Source organism: Numida meleagris, chromosome 4 (assembly GCF_002078875.1).
Source record: "Numida meleagris isolate 19003 breed g44 Domestic line chromosome 4, NumMel1.0, whole genome shotgun sequence".
Taxonomy (NCBI): domain Eukaryota; kingdom Metazoa; phylum Chordata; class Aves; order Galliformes; family Numididae; genus Numida; species Numida meleagris.
Window position 1 is genome coordinate 7920154 of NC_034412.1, and position 18822 is coordinate 7938975.

An 18822-nucleotide genomic window follows, 5' to 3' on the forward strand; every position below is an offset into this window, starting at 1 on the left:
AGGACTTGTTTGAACATATTTTGCCAGCTTAATCCAGTAACTTCCTCAAAGCCAAACTTAGTTATGTATCCAATAAACCCTGAGTAACTGAACCAGTGGGAATTTACGGTATCTATATTTAAATCATTTAAGCAAGGACGTAAATGATACTTGCATTTCTTAGGAATAAATTAGCAACATGCACAAGGTAATCAATCTTCACCAACCTTTCCACTGTTGCCACATTTTCTAGTTCATCTGGACTGAGTTTGCTGTTGGCACTTCGGGTGACTGGCTCCCTAATGCACGTCAGTAGCGTGGCCCCCTGCTTCACAGCTAGTTTCAGCTCATCCTGAGGAACAAAAACAAGGCAAACAAATTGTATGTACGTATTTTAAGAACTCTCCCATCTTTTAGGTGGACAACATAGTAATGCTAAAGGAGGATACTTTCTGTAGGTATTAAATACTTGGAACAAACAAAAAAAACATGCTTACCAATAATGATATGTCTTTCTATGAATGCAAAGACTAAATCTATTCACTTTGAACACTGATATATTTCTGAGAAAAAGAATACTGCATAAGTTCTGAGCAGATTGCATTTCTGATGAGGGAACCTTCTGAATAAAATATTCTAGCACAAATTACGTGTGTGCTCTCAGTTGTTCAGCCACCTGCAACATTGCACTTCTTAATGGAATTTCCTTAAACAGCATTGCGACATGATAAGCCACAGTATGCCAGCTGCCAAGGAGTCAACCACAGAAGGTATCTTCTTAGCATAAAAGATGAGAAACTAAAAGGATGATAAGGCCCAAAAATTAACATCAGCTAAGGAGTCTCCACTTCACTGCGTACTTCTTGAATAAAACTCTTCAGAAATCCAATTGTAAGTCACAAGAGGATGCTTGTGAAACACAGTCATTACTGTTTTCTCATAAGCTAGCAATTCCTGGCCCTCTCCTGTTTCCAGCACTGAAGGAGGCTGCACAAAGGACCACCACCAAATCTTTGGAGATCATTTATGGGAGTTCATGTCAACTGGAATAGGGCAGGATAGAAAACATCCACGTGCTACCAGTTGAAAGGAGTCCAGGACAGGAGAAAAGGACTGTAAAGAGCAGTTTTGTTGATTCTGCAAGTCAGCAAAGAATTCACTTTTACACAGCTGAATCCTTCACACAGATTTTCTATCAACACATTTGCTTCCTCCACATTGCTTTGAGTAGCAAAGCCCCCAAGATGCCAGTATAGAAACACTTATTAAAAGCCTTCTTCAGGAGCCCTTCCTGCTGCTACACAAAGCTGCTCAGCTCTCCCACCGAGGGAAGATTAACAAGGGGATCCTTTACCATTGTATTACCTGCACCGCTCTGCTAGCTTTTGTGGGAAAAAGTAGCAAAGACATAGCCAAAGAGGCTTAGGGGATGCTTTATGTAGCAGCTTAAGAGCTGTAGAAGAAGCTTTAGAGTGTTAGGAAAGCTACAATAAAAATGTAATCAAAGTGGAAACTGGCATTAAGAGCCAGGCTCCAACATGTGGGAAAACCATTATCTTTTGACCCAAAGCCGTAGAGGCAAGGCAGTTCTCTTTCTGTTCAGTCTTTGGTACCCAGCAAAACTGCTGTAAAAGCTTTCCACCAGCCACAGCAATTCCTTAGGTTCTGAAGGCAGTTATTAGTCTATGGCTGCTGGAGGCAGAGAATGACTATTTATTCCCTACCTTCCTCAAGAAAGAATGAGAATGGCCAGCAAGTCCTGCCGTTTAACACAACAGCAGCACTGTTGGCTGGGACAGATCTGCTGCTGAAGGCAACTTTACAGATCATTAAAAAACAAACAAACAAAAAAAACCAAACAACAACAAACCCAACAATTAAATGCCATCCCAAAACCAAATAGGTTGTTTATTACCCTTCTTCTACGGGAGGAATGCTCCAGGATCTTTCTGCTTTTATGGGAAGAAATCTGTTCTTCACTCCCAATTGAAGCTAATAGTCATTTCTGTACTTGTGCTAAAATAATAAATTTCCTTTTGTGTTCAACCTAAGGTGCTTGTTGACAGCAATGATGTTTTCCTTGGAGTCTAACTCTGCAAGGCTAAACAGGCACTAGCCTGTTTTTAATGTTTTTAATCCATTCAGTAATATTTAAATCATCATCTAAATAGATCACTATCTATTCTTTATTATCCTTACGGATGTTATCTACATCTGCTTCAATGTGAGTTCACCCTTTCTGAAGAAAGCTTCATCAGGAGCCCATGCTGTTCCAGATGTGATCTCATTATACCCTCTTATATAGCAACAGTGACACTTCCCTGTTCTACCATTCCTGAAGCTGTGAAGTCCTTTTCCATAGCTGCATTGAATCAACTGCCCGAATCCAATTTTTTTCTCCTCTTCAGTAGTTTTCAGATTATGGACTCCCAGATGATGGCAGAAAAAATTTGTTAAATGAAAAGCCAAATATTACACAAATGGAGTTATCACGAGACACCGTTCACCTTCAGCTTGCTGTGGTGGTCAGTGTGTGCAGATAGGAGCTCCTCTGTACACTGAACATCATTGGGAAGTTCAGTCTCTGCTAAGTCTGTTCCAAAGGTCTGTAGCATCTGTGCTGTTGTTTTCACTGTCATTGCGAAGTTTTCGATAGCCTGGAATAGCAGAAGCATAAAGTTACAGACTGCTTATTTACCACTAACCTGTTAGCTGCGCTTAGTTCTTCAAACACAGCCAGCATTGCACCGCAATGTTGCCCTTTTTCAGGAGATGTGATACAAGTTGCAGGTTGAATCCTGTGCCACAAAGAATCTCTTCACAGGACTACAAGTATTACCATATCCATGAACCAGATGGAGAGCTTCCATAGCTTAAGAGACATAATGAACCACAGAGGACATCAGTTTCAAAGCCCAGATGGGAACTTCAGATCTTTTGCCCATGCTTGCTGGAGTCTGGACAACTTGCTGTTGTGTTTAAAGATTTTAACTAAGGCTTTATTTAAGTTGAGGAGAAACCACAAGCATACAGGCCAAAGCCTTTTTCTGCTGTATTTATACACTCACTGTTGACTCAGCAGCAATCCATTTCCCCCTAGACTTCTCAAACTGTGCAACTCTGTCCTGCCTACCCATACATGCTGTATTCTAGTCACTTCCTCCCATCCGGTTCTATTACCCCAGCAATACAAGAATTCACTGCAAATATCATTAAAATGCTTAAATTCATTGGAGCATCACTTCTTCTTGATCACTTGGGTGCACCAACTTAAACCTTGACAGAATTTTGTGGGTATATTGAAGAAAGTGAAAGTGAGGAAGGCTTAATAAGAATGCTGCCTTTTCCGAGTGGAATATATTGTTCAGACTTATGAGACACAATCAAAACCTTTGTATCTCGTAGTAAGAACTGCATGGGATATTTTTTCATGATCATGCCCTGGTTTCTTTAGGATAATCAAAGGCTACATTGTTCCACATAGGTCTTTATTCATTACACTTTTTGATCAGAACAACACAGTGTTCTGAGGCACAAAATAGTACTAAAGATGCTCTTATTCCCAATCAAATATTACACAGCTGTTGCAAGCTGTATTCCCTTCTCTAGCAATGATGGAATTCCAAATTTGCAGCATTTCAGTTGAAATTTTGCTGTGTGCTCTGTGAAAAACAAACTGAAGGTAGATCAAAAGCTGCAGAAATAAATTACATTCCACATTATGCAATCATAAAGCATGCTCCAGGTGAGGCAGTGCTAGGAGAATTCATAGCCTTCTTCATTTTTTGCCCATTGTAAATTCATGCCTGTTTTCAGCAGAAGCAGTATAGACTAACATACGATCTGGCTCAGTTCTTAGCAGCTGTAACACATTCTCTGTAGCCAAACTACTGGATTAAAGATGGCTAAGATGCTGCACTTCTGACTGCAACAAAGATAAAGCCATCCATGATCAAGGGCTGTTTACTAAGAGCTTAACACATACTCTGTGACCAAGAAAGCTCATAGGCTCCTAGCTGTTTAAGATAAGAAAGCAGAAACAAAGAACAGCGTGGTGAGATTGTTGAGTCAACATAATTTAGGAACACTTCAAAGATGTTTCAGAAGAAGATCAAAAAATAATATAAAAGAAGAAAGCAGCAAAAAAAGTCCACAACCCTGGTAGGGAAGATCTGGCAGGACATGATCTGAGAACACTCAGAGAAGTAGAAGATGTGATGAAGACACTGCACCAGCAAGACTGAAAGTCAGGCTTTCTCAAGGTGCCATATAGGCCAACACTACCCTGATGGCAATCTCTTACCCAGCAGAGATTCCCTGGCTAACTGATTCCACAGGCACCATGAGCACATCAGCGTTTCATTTAGTTGCACACATGCCTCCACTTACTCTTGTGGGTATGAGTAATAAATTGTTTCATATTCCCAAGTTCTGACTGTGGTTTTGTCTTCAAGTCTCTATGCTTGTGAAAATTATTTTTGACTACTTCCAAGCTACCTCAGAAAAGCCTTTTCTGAATGGTAGACCTGGCTGCAGGTCAGCAACAACACTTAAATCCAAGGCTTCTCACAACACAGCAAAACATTGGGCCTCCTTAGATGTGAGCTCTAAACACACCAGTTTTGCGAGCAGACCCACAAAGACAGATGCAAACATTGCACACAGTCTCAGAAAAATTAATTCAGCTTCTAGGATGAGACCCAGCTTTGCACCTTTCCACTTAGATAGGAATAGACAACATTTTGGCCGCTTATATGCCAAAGTCTGGGGTCTGTTTTTTGTTTTTTGTTTTTTTTTTTAAATATCATCTCTTCTGTGAACCACAATGAAATGTTTACACTGTTTTGAAGCAGCCACTGAAATATATTAACCAATCCAAAAAGGGAACAAATTATCAAACCTGTAACAAGTTTCCTAAAAGGCAACAGAAAAAGTCTTCCAGCCTTCCTACAATTATTAATTGTTCTTGAGTTACTCAAAATATGACTCACCTGGAGCATATATTTACATAGCTCAGAAATGAAAACAAAGGGAAATAAAATCCAGCGTTATGAGTATTTTTCTTCTCTTAAAAACGTGGATATAATTGCTCATTGAAGTGAGAATCGTGACCTTTCATTCTGAACAGTGCTAAAGTATATGTTCAACTTCAGCCATGAACTGAAGGCCTATGAATCTCATCAATTATCCAAAAGCAAAGGATGTGGCTAAAGGCTCTGCTGAGTAATAGTAATATAACGTTGTAGGCCCTACTCCAGGTCGATAGATTTAAATTACTACTTCTACTACAAACTTTGGGGGAATTTTCTCTGTTTGAGTAATGGATCTCCTCTTTCCATGAGCCTCCAGTAAAATCTGTAGGCTGGACACTTGCAAGATGACATGTGTAACAGCAGCACTAGCACTCACAGTTCGGTGATGTATCCACTGACTGTGGCCATACTCCAGGGTTCCTCCCAGCTCCCGGGTCAGCTGACATTTATCAATATAGCCATGAAGATCAGAGACAGAATTTAACATGATGATCTGAAACAGATCCAAACACAATGGATGGAGAGAAATAATGAGCCTTTCCAAACACTGTTCCTAGGATCTGGGTTTGCCTTAAGCATATGTAACCAAGGTGCAGTTCTACCACTGACAGTAATTTCTCATTATGTATTTGTTCATGTAATTGCTGCATCTTTTTTTCCTTTAGATTTTGGCTTCTCAATAACCATATGGCTATTCTTGAACTACCCACGATTTGATATCACGTTGTTCCTTACTAGGCCAAGGAGGCAGCCATTTTCCATATGCCTCAAAAGCAAAAGCATGGCATGTATAATGCTCACATAAACTTCCATCAAAATATTCCTGTATTTTCTAGATAATTATTGTTATTTGCTGTTTATTGCTATTGCCAGTTATCTCTCATCCTCCTGTTGCTTTTGAATTCCCAGGTATTCTCTCAGATGAACTCTGTTGTACCTCCAACATTGCTCCATCTATCTTCTGGTTAATGATACTTACATAAATATCCTAATAGAGATTTACATCAAGAGGTTTTATAAATTGCATTTGTATGCCAATAAATCACATAAACTTTATTATTTCAGCCTATAGTTCTTGCTCTTTTTTGATCACCTGGCCTCTACGCAATCCAGTGTTGATTTAACCCAGCAAATCTTTTACTGAACATATTTGCAGTCTGATAGCTCAGATAAACACCCTAACAATTGTTTCCTTAACAAACATACCATATTCTTGATGCTCCCTTTGAATGCTCCCATGCTGGCCTTGACTCAGAGTTGCAAGAGGAAATGCAAACCACTCACGCACCAGTTATACCATTACTGTTGTCATAACACTAAATGTACAACATGAACAATCTGCAAACAATTTAAAGGCCAGTGTTGGCATTTAAAATAGATGCTTGTTCCTACTTCCATGAGTAAGAACATCTCTTGTGGGACAAGAACTCTCTGGCTCTGTTCTCACACTTGGTGTGGAGGGTGCTGTTTTCAAATGGGACAAATAGATATCACTCTCAATAATTTCATCTGCTCCGAAACTGGGCTACACAGGATCATGCTCAGATGGTGCCTTTAGCTAGGGCTGCCAACTCAACTCAAAACCATGACGGACCCCAGGCAATTCATGACACCTTGAGTACAGCATTAAGCAACTCCTTACAATAGCATCTGGCTTATCTGGACAACCTATATATAAGGTTATCTGCAGATACATGAGCAGGAGGCAGGCAGAGCTAGCAGCAAGAACAACATACTCTTAGTTTTCATAAAACTGCTCTCTAAGAGATATGTAGACATACCCAAGTTAGCTCAAAATTTGAATGTCTAAAAAGACTCCAACCTGAATACGTATCTTCATCTGCATGTAGGAAAGGTAAGTTAATATTTAACATTTAATGCAGTGCCTAATCCCTGCCTACCATTACCCTCTGTTCCAACTGTGACAGTTTTAAGTAGGATTTGAAATGCAACACTGTCAAATAGATTGCTAGAAGTACAATCTCTGGTATAACAGTTGCTAAGGTAACACACTGTGGCTTACTTAGTATGGGAACATGCATTTTCTAAAGTGTTATAGAATCAAAAGATTTTGTTTTGTAATCAAACATATTTTTTACATGAAATTTGCTTTTTAATCACCAAAAAGCCACCTGTACTGAGCTACAGTCAGCGTTACAATTTAACATAATTCAACAAAATGAACTCGTGGTTTCTTTTCTGTACTGTTACCGTCTGCTGCCTCTTACTACAGTAGAAGCAGGAAGTGCAAGAACTTTAAACCTAGGCACTGATAAACACAGCAATGGTTGGAACAGAACCACGGGTCTTTTGTAACATGATTTAAAACCACAATTAAAATCCAAAACAACCATATGAAATCACTCCAGTAAGTCATTGTGGAACACAATATGAGTAAGTTCCAGGATGAAATATCATTAACAATCATCATTCAAATTTATTTATAAAACACTTTGAAACCACAGGCAAACACACTGCTAGGAACAACTCCAGAAAGAGCTCTCACAGAATTACGTCAAACTTAAACTCTTTCAGGATTTATAGCCTGCTTTAAATCACAGCCTCGTCAACCTGCAGCATATGAAAAGTAGTAAAAAGCATACTCAATCTTGAAGGGCTAGAGATCATAAAAGCATTAAAAATAAGCAATGCCAGCAGGCACTTAACAGGGCACTATTAGTTTACCAACAGTCCATAGTGCAGAAATTGCCCTAGGCTTACACTGCTCCGAAGTGCTAACCTATGTTTGTCACTAGAGTGAACAGATCTACCTTCATCTGCATCAGGGGAGCAGCTTCCCTGATGGGAGTTAAGATGTCACTACTTAAGCTGAGTCACATTTTATAGCTAGACTGATGTTTTATATGGGAACACATCCATTAAAATCCTGTGAAGCACCCACTGGTAATTTTCTCTTCGGCATTCCTGCAACCGATAGTAGAAAATTCCACAAACACAACTTAAAGAAACTATTACTATACATACAAACGGGTTCTGCCCTTTCCTAGTATGTTTCAACTACTGAAATGAAACAAAAAACAACTTATCTGACCCAGGTAATGGAGCTAGCCTTAAACGTGTCTACCTGCCCCTCAAAGCTCATTGATCTCGTTCAGGTTTCAGTTTAGGCTTTATTGACCTTGTATATACCACACAGACCCAGATCACAGTCCCCAGTTGCCTCTTGCAATCAAATTATAATTATTTGGTTATGAGAAATTGCTGACATCTAAGAACTGCAGATATGGACATAAGGCAAACACACGGACCAAAAAAATGCATGCTTACCGGTACCTTCATTTTAAAGTCATCTCGATAGAGTTTAATGCCAATGTCAGCGATCGCCCTTTGGATAAAGCGTGAGGGACGCAGGACGAATACTAGCTGTAGGTTTCCTGGAAATGCTCCCTGCAAGAAACAAAGTTATTAGAGAGCAAACCTCTGCCTTGAAGGAAGGCCAAGGGAGTTTTCAGCCAAGTGTTTCTTAAGGGAGTAAAGTGGGGAGGACATACTGAATCTTGGCCAGTCCAGCTGCTAATGACATCAACTGGTTCATTCAGCACATGCCCAATGTCAGAGTCTCCAAAGCCAACAGAAACACTGGCCTGGGGATTTTACTACCCAGTCATATACAGATTTCTGGTAGGGACTTAGCACAGAGCACTGAAGTTTCTTCACTGGTGCACCCATATCTGAAGCTCACCAAGCTGCCTTTGCACTACTATACCATGAGTCTTCCTTTTTTTTTTTTTTTTTCCTCCTAAATTTCAGACAGTAGATGGTAGGGACTACCTGCAAAAGATGTCTGCCCACATTGGACTTGGTGAAAGAAACTGGTGGCACAAATGAGTTCCCCAGACTGACCTACCTACTCACTCTGAAAAGGATTTTTAATCTTTCTAGCCTCACATGTTTCTCCCACACAGAGGCATTCAACACACTCGTCAGACATGGCCCTGTCTTCAACATCTAGCCTACATCTCCCACACACTCCTCTTCTGAGCTCATCAAGCATAGAAAAAGAACAAGAAGAGGACAGCTAAAAAAGAACGGTCACCTCTTCATCCTAAGCCTCTGTACCTAAGCACTTGCACCTCACACAGTACATGTCCCAGATAATAGATGTTTTAGAACAGCTGCTTTTATTAATACTGAAAAACAGTGTCTTAACTCTCACTTTCACAAATGAGATATAATAAGCTATTAATAGTTTCTAACAGATCACTTACTACCATGCAAACAAATCTACTGTGATTTGCTTCTTTCACAAGCAGGCTGCATAGTCACTCCTCACAATGCACAGAAGGGTTCCTCTGTTAGACCCTTCTGGAAACAGCTTCAAACTACTAGAATTCATACTGCAGTCAATCCAGCACATACGGAATTTGTACTGATTCAGCAGTAAACAAGGCCGTGTTTTCTGTTACTGCAGCTCCCTCCCTCTCCTATTTAAAACTCAGGAGCTTTGGGACAAGAGAGAATCTGCACCCACAGCAAAAAAAAAAAAAAAAAAAAAAAAAAAAGGAACTAAAAATGAGCACACGGGACTTTATCCTGCCCTGAAGGTTCAGCAGGTAATTTGAATTTCTAGAAGATAAATAGCAAAGACAGGCACTTACTGCTATCCGCGTCAGGGATGCCTTGACTGCGCTCCATTTGTCTCGTCGTCTGTCTATGATGATGATGAATCCAATGCTGGCAGCCTCCAGACTGCACAACAGAAGAAATAAATATGCTAGGTTACATGAAGATACTCCCATTCCAATGAAATGTACTGCAGTAAGATTCAGCTGCTGTTGGATCATCCTCCAAGTCCATTATAGAAATGCAATGTTACAGTGGAGAGAATTAATATGCAGCAGAAATTCACATGAACAAAGAAGCCAGCAAATTTTCTAGCGTCAGGCTAGCAGCTTACATAAAACAAAATACATTAAAAAAAAAATTTCATTTGCTAAATCTCACAGCTCCTATCTACTTTGCTGCCAAATCTAGGTGATAAGAATAGTTCAGGATCACAAATTACACTGCGCTATACTGAAGGCAAAAATCTCAGATCTTGCTTTCTCTCCAAAGAATTTATTAGACATCCCACTTCAGCCTTCATTCCCCAAGTATGCCGACATATGACAGAGGCACTTAGCTCCACAGTGTCAGTATATCCCCACAGTCACCACCTTGCCCTTGCGCACAATGCCCCAGGTATTTTGGTGGACAAAGCAGGATTTCAAGCTTTATATTTCACCAACCTACAGACCAGTTCCAGGGTTGCAAGTATCACTTTAACACATTGGCTAAAGTAAGTTACTGTTCCTTCTCAGGACTTTTCAAGGAGGCTGTGTGAGGCACTGATTTGATGCCCCATCCCATGTGTGTAGACCTCAAAAATAGATAATTCACAAGTTTATTCCTTTTTATATATACAAATACCCTCTAATAGACAAATTGGTGCTCTAAAGTAAAAAAAAAAAAAAAAAAAGAAAGAAAAGCACAGTGTGGTATATAAGTGCTTGCTCTAGATTTTTAGACCAAAAAAAGATTCAGAAGGTGACACAAAAGAAATTTTGTGTCTTGCAGATTGTTACAGAAGTGTGAGAAATTAGTCACAGCCTGGGAGTTTCCAAAACTTATAAAAAACAATGCAATGTTTTAAGTAAACTGCTGATTGAGAACAAAAATTGCTTTGGACACCTGGTGGACATGAAAGGTCTGGGAAAATCACCCTCAGCACCTAGCCCACCAGCACCTCTGTGGACAGGCTTCCTATCCTTCTAATGGAGACTTGTAGGAGCTCAGGTGTTTTCCTTCTGCCTTGACCACTGATGTTGTAGATAAGGTGTCAGAAATTTTGGTTATAACTCAAAAAAATTAATGAATTCTTTAAGAAGTTGGAAGTCAAAAGCCTCAGATAAAAACAGAGAGGGATGAGATAAACTTTACTCTCCACTAGCCTTTTATATTTTTGACAGCCATGCCAGTTTTTGAGGACTATGTTACAGTGAGGAAAACAGGAATGTAAGAGGACAATTTCAAACGAATCAAATGGATCACCAAAAGATGACCTCAATTTTAAATTAACAGGGAATGTATTATTGTAATCATCATCTAATTACGTCTTCACAGCTCAGACACACAAAATCAATTTGCAGCTGCTGAATATCTCTCAGACAATAACTGGATATATAAGCCAGGCTCAAATCTGAGGCAATTCCATTAAAACCAGTGATTTACAGCAAAATGACCAACAAAGTAGGCATATTTAGCTGAAGATAACAAAATGCTGTTGTTTAGACTAAAGAAAAGTATTACTCAGCTAATATCAAATTAATAAATACAAGAAAAAGCTGTTTGTAAAATTTATGATGTAGCTAAGCCGCAAGTAACTCTGTCCACAAGCACCACATTCACACAAGCTGCCTGCACATAGAAATTGCCCTGTTTTGCCCATCTGCCTGGTTCAAGAGACTGGCCAAGGGCCTTCTAAAAGGAATGTCTGCACACAGAGAGTTGCAGGCCTAGAAGAATTCAGAATCAGACCCTCACAATCACACCTAGGTAAGCAAACTGCAAAGGAAGTAACTGACAAGACAGCATCTGCCAAAGGCAACAAGTACAACTGTGATTTAAAAAAACACTTAAGTATTTGTGCCAAGTAAAACTTGCCTCTGTGTCTCAGAACTAACTCTAAAGTTTCGTTTTTAACAGTCCCTCAAACATGTAGAGAATAAATCACTTAAAAGAAGGACGGTTGTCTTTTCTCAAGTACCTCCTCATGATCTAGCAGTTCATTTTTTCAAATGTTCTTCTGCCACAGGGATTTGTAACAGCACCAAAGCATCCAGGCATCAGTTACAATAACAGAAATTAACTTCATAGATAATGGCAATAAGAGCTTATGAAGTATAGATACAGACAAGAAAATACAAGAGAAGCAGGAAAGGAATTTTCTCATGAAATAAGGCTTGGCAAGAACAGTTATGGGGGAGGGCTGGGAATAACCAACATATGGGAATAGAAGCACTGCTCAACAGTTGCCACTGTGAATCATACAGCACTGCAGGTCAGTTAAAGAGACAGACCGAGGAAATAGAAGGTGAAATAGATACTGATATACTGGGTTTATTCTTGGATTTAAATACAAGGAAAGAGCAAAGGAAAGCAGAACTATAACTAGTGTGCAAACTATAAAAATCACATGATCTAAAGGAGAGCAGATTACAGAAGAAATGTGGGGGGATATCTACATCACTCAGGATCATTCCAGCAGACTATACAAAGGCAAGAGGTAAAGATACCATTCACAGCTATGCCTTTGTACACCTCAGTGCTATAGGTTGACTGATGCAACATGAAGGTCCTGAAAAGAGATGTACCTCTGGACACAAGAAAACTGAAAATGGGCCTGTAAACGTGGCACACAGGTAGACCTCAGCCTTCTGTAATGTTATTCCCTGCATTTTGTCTTGATGTTCAGGATGGTATCAACTGTATTCACTGAGCTAGGCCAATGGTATTTCTGTGTCTTTTTTTTTTTTTTTTTTTGACTAGACAGGGCTGATTTAAGACCTAAGTTTAGCCAGGGAAACAGATAGTTTCAGCAAGCGATCCTATTTCAGTCAGCATGCCAAAAAGAAAGGTCTTTTCTTACAAAGGTCTGAATGTCATTAGCACTAAGGGATGCACATAAGCAAGCAGCTGTGGGACGGAGCCTTGCCAAAATGGCAGCATTAGTGCAAGACAATGTACAGCTGAGACCACATTCACATGCGTATTCAGAGAAAGGCAGTTTGCCTAAAAACACAGATACTATGAATGATTTCTCCATGTCAGTACTGTAATATATGGCCAGCAAGTAAGGTCCCTTTCCCTGAATGAAATGTGTGCAATCAACTAAGCTGCTCCATCCTCAGCTTTGAATTCAAGTTAGCCCTTGTACACTGAGGCCAGAAGATGCCGAGTTTCCTGACCTCTTTGGGAAGGAGGGCACCTGTTTATCAAAGCAGTTGGTCTGCTTCAGTTGGAAGAGAATGGAGTTCTGGCTGTGGAGTAAAGTGAGCAGAAAAGGGCCTTCTGCAGATATCTACTGTAAGCATCCACATACAGAGACATGTATTTGCATGTAGCATGCTATCCAATGTTTATGCATGTCTGTGCATAGGCCCCTTTTGTGGGGCACTCGCATGACCAGGCCTTGAAGTAGAAGGAAAATTAATGAGATTACAGAAGTCTCACTGGGCTGATCTGCCATCCTTGAATTTTAAGGATTAATATTAATATTTTAAATAAATTAATATTTTAAAGCCCAGGAATGCAAGGTTTGCCTATAGCCCACCCCAAAACACTGCATTACAGTGACCTGCATTACAGTGGCTGAAAAGGCAAATGTACTCAGCAGCTTCAAAGACAAGATGGTGTCTGTGCATCCAAATAACAACACTTGTTATCCACTTTTATCTTTTTAACATTTTGTCATGTGGCTTAGAAGACCAGTCGTTCCAGAGAGACTTAGAAAGTTACTAACTCACTGAATGATGTCATTTGTGATCATAGACCTTATCTGAACAATGGGAGTAAATCTTATTCTGCGGGATACAGAGATGCAGACACTACAAAAGACAGATGTTCTCTCTACAGTGGTCTGAAAAATTACACTAATTTCTCTGGCTCATTGAGCTACGAATATGGAACTATTTTCTATCCTAAATCAGGGGAACTGCTTTTCAAATGATACTTCATCCTATTCACGACCACACCCTCTGTAACTCTTCAAGAGTTAGACACTGTTCTAAAATCTTTATCCTTTTATTTGATAAACATCCTCCCTGAGAATAAAACAAAATGTGAACTACTAGCAGCAAGATAACGTACCAGAAAGCTGTCAAAGTACACATCATACAGCAGCACTGAATAAAGTAAGAAATGTAGTCCCTCTGCAGCTTGCTAAGATGAAGGAAGGACTCACTCTCTGTGCATGTATCAACCAACTGCAGATTAACAAAGCTCTGCTGCAACCACGCATTATTTATGCACGTGAAGACTTTACTTCATATAATTATGTCACAAATCACACAACCAAAGCTTGCTGCTCAGGTTCTTCCTCTTCTAAATTAATACCTTTGTCCCTCAATTCTACATAAAAGGTGACAAGTTTCAAATAGCAAATCTAGAAACGCATAGACAATCTTTCTAAAAGCACTACAACAAATAATAGAAAGCTCTTTGGATAACTTGTATCCTGATGGTATGATCTCTGATTGAATCTAAGAGTCAAATCAATGTGCTGTTATGCAGAAAAGGTAGGTTCACATCCCAGCCTGTCATTGACTTTGAACAGGTAATTTAAATCAAACTGATAGTCACTTACTCAATACATGTTTTGGTGAGCTTGTCTGTAGGGTAAGATAGTACCTATGCATACCTTATCATCTCTAAAACTGGTGTATTGCAGTTCTCATGACCTATTAAGTTTTAAGAATTAATTCATCGCTCATTGCCCTGGTGTTCACCAGGTGAAGAGGCTGAAGAAACATAAAGTATTTCTGTCCATCAGGCTGACAACATAATGTGCTAGTTCTCCAACATGCGACAACATTACTGGGAATCACCCCAGCATATGAAATACAAAGAATCAGCAAACTAACTACTATTGCTGCTTTATTAACCCTGAAGCTGGTTATCCAGTCCTAAAGCTAGTGAAGAAATAAAAGAGTTTCTCCTGGTAGAACAAAGGACCCACAGAGCTCAGTGAAACAATGAAGCTGTTAAACTCACAGCGTGTGGTTTCTCTCAGCTTACTTTGGCAACTCCATATGAGGAATACACGTAGGTGGAGCTGGAAAACTTCTTACCTAAACTTGAAGGAGGCACGTTTTCCCCTCATCATCTTCTAAGCACCTTTATACATGAGACCACAGGAAATAATAAATCCCTGCTGTGCTTCTAACTAGCACAAACAGCCATGGTCCAGAGACAGGATCAGGGGACTGAAAAAATATTAAGCTCTCTTTTTGGATAAACAAAAAGTAATTCAGCAGCCATGCCTTAGTCTGTTTCCTCAGAGTAGCAGAAATGAGTTTGTTTTACACTACTTGCACAGCTGCAGGCAAACAGCAAAGAAAACATCCTAGTAGAGCAGTCTCACAGTAAACAAAGCACCAGAAAGCACAGGGTGCAGCCAGCACCCTGTCGACAAGGCACCCACCTCTCATTCCCACCTTGCTTCGGTGACTCTCTGGTAGTTGTTCCATGAGAGCAGTATCTCCACTATTTTTCATTCTTTCTATGTGATAAGGCGTTCAATATGTGTCTGCCCTGAGGACACAACCCATACGCAGCCCTCAGCTTGTTTGACGTGTCCCTAAGCCAGCCAACGACAAGGTCATCTCATTCCTAACAAGATTTCTCAGCTTCTGGAACCCTGCCTGTATGACATTCGGTAAGCTTAGAGCATGGTGCCTGCACTGTTAACTTCACTCATCTGCCTATATATCCTATGTAATTCCAGCCCTGGAAAGCTCTGGTTTGTAGGTTGTCATGAAATAGATGGTATGCCAATATGAAAAGCTTTGCACTTTCCTTTGTTGGGGCAGAGGGAGAGGGATTCTCACAAAATACATCTCCACCAACATTAGGTATTAATAACCATTCAAGCAAAGCTAGTCTGCCCAGTCAGAGCTTGGCATATTCCTTGAGTAGTGTTAAGAAATCTCCTCTTCTTTGAAGGGCAGAGACATGAGATAGGTTAACTTTGTATTACTTCACCTTCCTATAGTGCCTGTTGCTTGAACAAAGACTCCCACTCTCCTCACACAGAAAGATACACCCAGAACAAACAGTAACAGGACCTACGTTAAGCTTAGCTCTTTCCACATGTAACCATTCACTTGTTACATCCAGTGTCCCCAAGAGTTATCACAAATAGCCCCTCTTTTGATCTGCTACTTTTAAGGCTACCTTTCAGATCATGACATCCCTCCCATCCAGTTAAAGCCCTGAACAGAAAATCTGTTTTGTGTGAAGATTTCTTTCCCATGCAAATGATGTAAGTGGTTCCTGGGACTTCCTGCTCACAATACTTTTGTATCATACTGACTGGATGGATGTAGAATTGCTGGTACATATTTGGTAGCACCACTAAAATAACTGAGCCACTGAAGAAGCAAAGCTCTCTTGGAAATAAACAGGCATTTATGCTTAGCCTTACCTGGGAATGCTGGTTAGATATGTGACCACATTTAGAAAATCCTCATCAGGTATTTCACTGAATCCTGCAAACTCTGGGAAGGTAATAATTGGTGCTCCATCCTTCCCTCTTCCTCCTGTAAAAAAAGGATTGTTAATAGATTAGAGAGTGACTTCATAACTTGGGAGAGACTGGTCAGTAAACACTGGCACATCTGTAACTGAAAAGCATCCAGATCCTGTATACATGAGATAAAGGAGCTCTAACAATCATCTGGAAGTGTCTGAGGCCCGGCTAGACGGGGCTTTGAGCAACCTGATCTGACAGAAGACGTTCCTGCCCATGGCAGAGGGGTTGGAACTAGATCAACTTCAAGGTCCCTTCCAATTCAAACCATCTATGATTCTACGACCTTCCTATTTGGTGCTATAACTCATCACAGCTTTATTACTCTAATTTTACTCCAGCTGAGATTCTAACCTCAAATCCAGCTTTTCCATGAGTATTCTGCATAATTTAAGTATTTTCTTGTATTATTTGTTTCCTATTTCCAAGTAATTTCTTATGATAATATTAAGACATTTCCCTGTATATTTGTACAGCATTCTCCTTCTAGACATTGAAGGAAACAAAGTGAGAGAGCAAACAAGCATTGAATACACTCATATAACTCATGACACAGGCTGAATAGTCTTAGGTTGTTCTTCGATAAAAACATGCTCAAAGTGCTGGGAATACTTAATGATAACTACTTTCTCTCCTTGTTTCTTTGCATCAGTCTTTCATTGTATATGACATGAAGGTCATAAGCAGCAAAGTCAAGATGAGCTCCTACCTGAAAGACTTCCTGATCCAAACAGCTGTATTCAAACACCAACAGAGCTAGGTAACCATGGAGTTGAATGCTTTGTAATCCAGCAGGCTTTGCAGTTCTCCTGAACTCAATGCTCATCAACAGAAGATGCTGTAGTACACAGCAGAAATCCTATTTACTTGCAGGACCAATCCTAATTTGATTCTGATAACAAATCTGGGCATCACTTATGCCACAGTTGAGTTAACAGGAGTTTTCTCACCAGCTTGGACTCAGAGCATAGCATAGACAAATGAAGGAGTAGCTGCATAAGGGAATACGATGAAACCAAGATTTTTTTTTTTTTTTTTTAACAAGTATATTATGCTGCTCAGACAGGGCATAATATTGCTTTTCACTGAGTCTTTCTCAATTTGCCACAACCTCTGAATAAGCCTTTCTTTTTTTCAGCAGGCTAAAGCCTGTTCTACAAACCCAACAATGAGCCCAGACCTGCAGCACAGAGCTTTCCTAGTCATTTGTCACTCACAGTGGCTTTTTGTCCAAAGAAAGGCCACAATTTGGGTTTCCCTTTAGTGAAGAACCAGCTGTGAAACAGACACAAAAATAAATGACCTTTCTCAAGGAATAGATTCAATATCCCATTAGGAACATAATGAAGAAGCAGAACCCCGTGGAAAAAATATGAACCCTAATTGCTTTAAAGTACCCTCCAAATCCCCCAAGTCTGCTTCCACAGACCATTGCTTTTCCCTTTTGGTAACCAGAGCTGATGCCACAAACCAGTTCCTCCTGCTCTTGCCTGGTAGCCACTGCAAAGATATGCTCCACTGATTCCAAGCTCTTTCCATGTAGAGTACCTTACTAGTCCTGATCCTGCCTCTGCCCAACGCTCCCACTCAACTGGATTCTTTGTCATCCACCCATGGAGAGCTGGGATACTGAGGAACATAATATTTGGATGAAATAGGTGCAAAAACTCTGTTTTATTAAATAGCTGGTATGAGCATTTTCCTTCCTCCCCCACTACACTGCCTACAACAAGTCTCTCCTTTCAACTCATTAATCCACACTTTTTTTCCTCACAAAACCCTGGGAAAAAGAAAGTGGATCCTCCGCAATGCTCCACGGCTTTATATTAGTTATGGATCCTGCTCCTGTTCCTTTAATAGAACTAGCTCAATTCTGGTGGCTCAATTCTGTCACTGTTGGACAGCCAAAACAGCTTCCTTTATTATTTAAACAGCTTTTCTCATTCAGTCCAAGAAAATCTCCCTACAATTCTGAACAAGGAAACTCTTTTCCTCCTTGACTTCTTGTGAAATCTTACCTTGTCAGAATACTGTTTTTGATGCCCTTTTTCTTTCTGAAAGTCAAATATTACTTCAGTTACAACTGGAAACGATTCAGCTATGTTACATTACCCAACAAACTCACCCTTCTAGGGAGAAAACAGGCCTACAGCAGTTCAAATGGCATCCAGCCAAAATACTGGGAAGAAATGTTACCATTCACACTGCACTGAACTGATTTCAAATTCTGTACAGTCATGGTCTCCACACTGATCTGGGATAAGGGCAAATGCTGACGCCTGACTCATTGACCTCAAGGCACTCGTGCTGCACGATATGCAGTCCGTGTTGATGCAGAATACACTGTCAGGGAAAAATCAGTCAAAAGTTTCCCTTAAGCCAGACCGTTAGCGGCAGCCAAGAGACCAGGACCTCCAGCCAGCCCCCAGTCAGGTTTGTTACAGATACTTACTGACACCTTCTGGGCACAAACAGAAACAGCTAGAAATATTAAGCAGGATG

The 18822-nt window shown here is 40.1% G+C and overlaps 1 protein-coding gene across 10 annotated transcripts in view; it reads right to left on the bottom strand.

Annotated features, from left to right (window-relative positions):
• Positions 1-18822, bottom strand: part of MCF2L2 (MCF.2 cell line derived transforming sequence-like 2) — a 161127-nt gene that overhangs the window by 89078 nt on the left and 53227 nt on the right. For 9 of the 10 annotated variants that reach the window (XM_021394650.1, XM_021394658.1, XM_021394651.1 and 6 more), the window contains 6 exons: positions 16216-16330; positions 9632-9722; positions 8301-8420; positions 5389-5505; positions 2487-2636; positions 207-331 (listed from right to left, as the gene is read on the bottom strand). In XM_021394650.1, coding sequence (XP_021250325.1) covers positions 207-331; positions 2487-2636; positions 5389-5505; positions 8301-8420; positions 9632-9722; positions 16216-16330 — 718 coding nt within the window. The remainder of the gene's footprint in view (positions 1-206; positions 332-2486; positions 2637-5388; positions 5506-8300; positions 8421-9631; positions 9723-16215; positions 16331-18822) is intronic. The other variant, XM_021394652.1, reaches the window with a different exon arrangement.